Raw genomic sequence first — 6,231 nt, 5'->3', positions numbered from 1 at the left:
CTAATTGGTCATTTTTTTCTTAATAGAATCTATACCATGGGTTGTACCTTAGTTTAACTTGGTTTAAGTTCCATTGTTTTACCTTGACGACCAGCATAGCAACTAACAATAGTTAATTAAACAGAAGAGAGGTCACATTGGTTTTGAAGTTAACAATTGTTAGAATTGGCTGAACTATAGTTAAACGCCCCAGTGTGGCCACAGCCACTGTGTAGGAGCTAAACTAATAGAAATGGGAAGCCAGGCGGGAAACGTAAATAAAAATATCTCAAATACATTTTGAGACGAACCGCGAACTACTCGCTCGAGGAAAACAATATGTTTGGTCAACATTGGCATTAATTTTCGTAAAAACTAATCACCTATTGCAAAACATGCATAGTTGTGATGGGAAATATCATAGTTAATGGACTATGAAATATTAAGCGTTAACGCATATCGGCTCCAGATCTGACTCCAGATTAAATATATTCAACGGTTAAGAATTAAAGCCGCCAAAGGCGAAGGGAAATATTCGGTGCTATGATGGAAAGAAACTTCGAGATGATTATTATCTTGCATTAATGCTTCTTTCATTATTTATTAAATAATTTCAGTCAATATTTAAAAATATTGACTAAAAATTTCATTAGTGATCATCACAGTTTTGTTTAAAATGATGACGTCATAGACATGGGCTATACCTGTGGTGCGTAATGAAGCCAGCTGGAGTTTTGGTTTTCACTAGCGATGTATGCAAGCAAAAATCCAAGCAAAGTAGAAAATTCTCAATAATTGTGATTGCATCGAGTCTGTTTTTTTACAATGAAATACTAGTAAAGAATTTTGTACTTGTGCTTATGCTTGCAGCGCTAGTGAAACCAGACTTAAAAGTAAGTAGGATTCGATCGTACAACGGCAATTGATTGGTAAAAATCAAAAAATCTACTTTAGAGTGCGCGCCATATTTCCGTGAAACATAACCAAATATTGTAATGCCGGAGTGAACTTTTAGTTAGTTGACAACATAGTTGAGCTCGTGAAAAAGACTTTTATTTGGGCCCGCAGTAATTGGTTTAACGCTGTCGCGGTTTCCCTGTCATATATACATAGATTTTTCCCGGTCATATATATCCCCTGTTTGATATATTGTAAAATACAAAAATTATGTAATTATATATGACAAAGTTAATAGATAAAATAATTGCTTTACGGATATATGGCGTGCACTGCGCGCACTTCATGTGTCACAAGGTCCGTGTGCTGGGCTTCCTGTGGTGTGTGTCCCATATATGGCAAGAAGTTGCATCCGGGATCTGATGTCTGAAAATCGCCGCCATGATGAATAGAAGTGGGGTTTTGCGATTGGAAACTCGAAGCCGGGCTAAAGATGATGTTAAAAGGGTTATGCTCTCAGTGGAACGGGTTAGAAAATGGTAATTACTCCCGGAAGCACGACTGTGACATATTTATCATTTTTTAAGTTTATTTGGGCATTTTTTCGCCATACTCTAAAATGGCATTGAAGCGGTCATTTGGAACAATGGCAAAATCTGTAAAATTCGTTTGAATGAAAATTCAAACCGGTTGTAGAGGCAGCTCTTTTCTTTATACATTGGAAGTTAACGCGTAATTTTTTTTGTTTTGACTAGGGAAAAGAAATGGGTTAACGTAGGTGCTGGAAACAACTGTACATTGAAAGTTTTCAAATGGGTGCCAGGTTGGTTGTCGTTTATAGCACTATTTCTCTCTCCATATTGGTACATTTTTATAAATTCAAGACGACAAATATAACCTTTACTTGCATTTGTTTTAATATTTCAAACCTTTCATTGATCATTTTTTCGTTTATATCTTTTTATGATGTTTTTGATATTTTGACAGCATGTTTGACACATTGACAGGACGGTTGTATTTCTTCTTTAAATGATGTTTTACTTCCGGTTTATTTTATTTCCGGCGAACGAAGTCTAATGTCTTGCATAATACACTGTATAAGTCTTTTATTCTTAGCTTATATAGTTTTTTCACTGACATGAAATTCACAAACCCATTGTGTCCATTATCCAGTAATTTCATGAGATGTGAGACAAGATTTACAGATAAGCTTTTGGTCACTGCTTACTGTTATATTTATACTTCTTTCAGTCGCTATCCAAGAGGGTGATAAGAAACAGGTAGGCCATGATTCAATACTCTTCATGGGTAGATATAGGATTGAGTAGGGTGTGACAAAATTAAGGAGATGCACCAATCAATTCCAAGAACGAAAGGGGGCTTAAGGGGCACCCTGTGATCTTCCTTGAAATGTGTCCGGTCACTACTCTTTAATATCAAATAGAATATGGCATTATGAAGTGATGGTATATAAATAGCATGGATCTAGAAAAAAACTTGTTATTTTTCTCCTCTTTAGAACAAAAAAATTGATGCCAAAGAAAATTCTTTAAATGGCACTGGTAAGTACGAGAGAAAACATATTGAAAAAGTCCAACGTTTTATCCTATATAAAAGGCTAACCACAAAATATATTTTCCTTTAATCAAGTAGAATACTTGGAAAAAGACAATCAGTCTGTAACATCAAGCACAGGGGATCTTAATGAAGACAGCAATGCCTCATCTCCAGTGACAGCAACAGAACAACGTGTTACGAAAGTGCCATTCCAAATAAAGAATGGAACTGCAGAACAGCTAAACAACTCTCACAGTGTTGTTCCACATCTAAGTCCTACTAAGAGGAAACATGAAGAAATAGAAGACCCTGACACAGTGGATGATAATGGTAAAGTTTTTAACTCCTTTAGAATCTTAGATATATCTACCAAAATATTTTTTACTAATGAGTTTTTACATTTTGATAAGTATGATGTGGCTGGCCATCAGGTTTGGCCATTGAGCAACAGTTATTTTTAGCCCTGGACAGTATGAAGGGTGTAGGATGGCCTCACTTGTCCAATATTTCAATGACATATTTGTGAATTCAAATCTCTATTAAGCAGCACAATTCTCCACCTCCTCCCCTAATGAGACTTTGCTCTGCTGTTGCTGTGTATGTGAAGTTAGTGGGTGGTTGTATCTTAGTTTCTATGACAATTTAGCAGTGTTTTATCTTGTCAAAAATCAAAAGGAAATGATGAAAACAGTGAGAGGGATAGTTTTCTGCAAGATGAGAACTCAAACAGTGCATTCGACATCAATGAAGATAGCAACATGACAAGCATGAATGGGGAAAATGATACAAATGATGGGGAAGATATGGAAAACAGCTTTGGAAGCCAATATGTTAATGAAAGTGAAGTTGATTCACAAGCAAATGATGACAGTAATGTGCAAATCAATGAAGATAGCCAAGGTCCAAGTCAAGATGAAGGTGAAGAAAGTAATATGGCACCATCAATAGCAAGGTAAGCTATAACTTAGTCTAACCATATAAAATGTAATATATGAAAACCCAAGTATTCTTTATTTTTCTAAAGTGAGGAAAGTGCAACAATCTCATATAGGCTTGGTATGGGTATGCTTGAAAACGAAGAGAATTCAAGAGACTGTGGTTCTACCAATGATGGCCAAACCAAAGATTCTGTTACACCATTTGAGAATGATTCTGAAACAAGGGCTATTGATAGTCTTGTAGAACTCAAAAAATCTGATAATCCTCCACAACCACCAAGAGTAGCTACAGAGCATTCACAAGCAGATAGTCAACCAAATGAACCAAAGCAATCAAATGAGGTAAACAAGTTATGAGAAGTAGTAGGCTGTGGAAGAATAATTGTGGTATGAAAATTACCTGCCATAATGAGGAAGATACAGTGTCTAAGCATCTTCCACACTATGTTGTGTTTGGTGAAATTATTATTTTACTTTTTAATGTAATATGAAATCTACTCCCATTTTTTTTTTTTTTTCTCGTCAACTTTCTTTATTTCATCCGAAATCTGCTCCTCAATAATCAAAAAGTTTCTCATTTAACAAACTCTGTTAAACAGTATTTCCTATACAGTATCTCGATTTTGAACACTGGAAAAAAAGTATAGCATTAAGTAAATACTTATTCATTTCTTACTGTTATCTCACTCTATTTCAGGATACTGAAAGTCCACCTTTAAAAAAGCACAGACCAGCATCAGAGGAATCAAATTCTCAGTAACATTAAACCATGCATTAAAATACTTTACATTTATTATATATGACCTAAGATCAAAATTTATTTATGACTTATGCCAACACAAAATGTACACAATGTATATATAAGTATTTTCTTTGCATCATTGAACAGTAACCCATTTCTGAATTCTTTTTGTCATGTGATAAAGATTGTTTGTACCATACAAGTATATGTATTTGAATTTTTGTAATATTTTGCTTTACTTACTAAGCTTTAAGTTTAAAAGACTAAAACACTTTAGTTAAAGTATTTTGAAGTAGGATTACAAGTGTATGCAATAAGCTATATTTTCTGTTCTTTCTTAAGCTACATCTACAAAAACACTCGATCAATCCATTAGTGGTGTTTGGTGGGATTAAAATGTGAAACTCATAAGATAATTTCTAGAATAATTGTTCCAAAGTCCAAAATGTCATCCTGTGGGATTTGAGTGATACAGCTCAGCTGTTCAATTACCTGAAAGGAGAAAAATAAAGGCAGCCATATTATTTGTTATTTATACCATCCTTTAAAAATAGAAAATTGAATACGAACATGAAAGGTGGAAAGGCTTAAGTAGATCTTAAAGAAAATATAATGCTAACAAGTATAAAAAGATCATGATAACAAACCATATCACTCATTGACTGATCAACTATGTAAGAAGCTGTGCCAATCACACTGACAGCCATTAACATGTTGTCACTAGCCAGAACAGCAAGTTTTTGCCTGTCTTCTTTGGTACATTTTTCACCTGTGGCAGCCATGCAAAGCTTAGCATAAAGCTCATAATGCCGCAGATACACTATGTCTAGGACCTTCATGGAAATGTCATGTAGAACTTTCACTTGGGCTTTTGTGTCATTGTGACCTGGTTTTGTTTTGACAAAAAGAAATGAATTTGCTATTGAAACAAATGGAAAAACGTTCATTATTGCAATATAGTAGCCACACGCTTTTCTACTATTATGACTCAACAACATTATCAATACCACATATCTTTCCTTCCATTAAACCCCCTCCCCCCTCTCCCCCCTTCCCCAGCTATCTAGACCTTGCTATGGACCTGACAGGGGAGTTCACTTCTGACATTCTCTTTTATGTCTTTCACTTGGGATGGGAGGGATCTTAATGAATGATGCAATAAGAAATAATTTTGTTACTTTTAGAAAGCTAGGGTGGATAGTCAACCTAAAACCATGATCCTCACCAAGTATCTCTAATATCGTTTCCAAAAATGCGAGGGGAGTGCTAAAGAGAACATAATAGTCCAAAGTTTTTAGAATTCTTAGTTCTGACTTCAAAATGCTTTTCGTCGAGTAATGGCTTCCGATGGAGTTGAGAAATCTTCGAGCTTTGTTAGGTGTGATTGTCTGTAGAAAAAGTGAGTTTCCGTAAAAATACAAAAAGCGAAAACAGAGTAAAAAGTTGGGATTTCTTCAAGATTACCTCGTAGTGTGACAACAGCTTACTAGCAATTTGAGTACAAGAAACAATGCGAAGTGGTAGTTGAGTTTTAATGCGTTTTTCGACATCGCGCCAATTTGCCTTCTGGTTTTCATCAGTATTAGAACGAATGAACTCGTACAGTTCGCTGATATGTTTGGCCATGAATCTTTGTACGAAGTAGCCATGTACGAAGTGGGGAAAAAAACAATCCAAGTGTTAGCAACAGGAACATGCAACAATAACATGAACTATTACATGAATTTTTTCTATGGGTTGGTTTACCTGTCAAAAATTTCAATTGCCAGATAGCGAGCTTCTGAAGGCAGTGAAAGTTCTTGACAAAGAAGAAAAAAATATTCTGAAATTCAATACAAAAATCAATAAACTCTTGATGAAAAGTTTGAATGCATGTCTCAACAAACGAAACTAAAATACCAGCAGTTTTTCCTCCTCTGAAAAAACCCTGTCGTTCCATAGCATTATCCATATTTTTCTCATTTTCTTCTGCAAGAACATAAAGGGTTTCTTCAAGAAGTTCAGCCGACATTCCCAAAGCTCTCATGTTGAACAAAGGTTCAGGAGGAGTTCCAAATATTCGTTTCTTGTACATGCTTGAAGTTTTCTTTTCCGAAATTATTAAAAGTACAGAATATT

At 35.1% G+C, this 6,231-nt stretch overlaps 2 protein-coding genes across 3 annotated transcripts; one reads left to right on the top strand and one right to left on the bottom strand.

The window, feature by feature from the left end:
- Positions 1-1,311: 1,311 nt before the first annotated feature.
- LOC116290477 (uncharacterized) lies at positions 1,312-4,637 on the top strand. Of its 2 annotated transcripts, none has more exons than XM_031697514.2 (8): positions 1,312-1,415; positions 1,632-1,699; positions 2,128-2,156; positions 2,396-2,438; positions 2,530-2,763; positions 3,109-3,385; positions 3,458-3,713; positions 4,069-4,637. In XM_031697514.2, the coding sequence occupies exons 1-8, from the start codon at positions 1,318-1,320 to the stop codon at positions 4,129-4,131; spliced, it is 1,068 nt and encodes a 355-aa protein (XP_031553374.2). In that variant the 5' UTR covers positions 1,312-1,317; the 3' UTR covers positions 4,132-4,637. The 2 variants fall into 2 exon arrangements, with proteins under 2 accessions (XP_031553374.2, XP_031553373.2); XM_031697513.2 differs by having other exon boundaries at positions 2,527-2,763.
- LOC116290478 (cyclin N-terminal domain-containing protein 1) lies at positions 4,519-6,187 on the bottom strand. Its single transcript, XM_031697516.2, has 6 exons — positions 6,013-6,187; positions 5,860-5,935; positions 5,578-5,743; positions 5,339-5,501; positions 4,761-4,999; positions 4,519-4,605 (listed from the first exon to the last, which is right to left on the bottom strand). Exons 1-6 carry the CDS (start codon positions 6,185-6,187, stop codon positions 4,519-4,521), a joined length of 906 nt encoding a protein of 301 aa, XP_031553376.1.
- Positions 6,188-6,231: the final 44 nt, after the last annotated feature.

This window comes from Actinia tenebrosa, unplaced genomic scaffold, assembly GCF_029948245.1.
Source record: "Actinia tenebrosa isolate PJP-AT-01 unplaced genomic scaffold, QUT_ActTen_1.0 PGA_scaffold1__47_contigs__length_23844297, whole genome shotgun sequence".
NCBI classification, from domain to species: domain Eukaryota; kingdom Metazoa; phylum Cnidaria; class Anthozoa; order Actiniaria; family Actiniidae; genus Actinia; species Actinia tenebrosa.
This window is presented reverse-complemented; position numbering and strand designations above follow the sequence as displayed.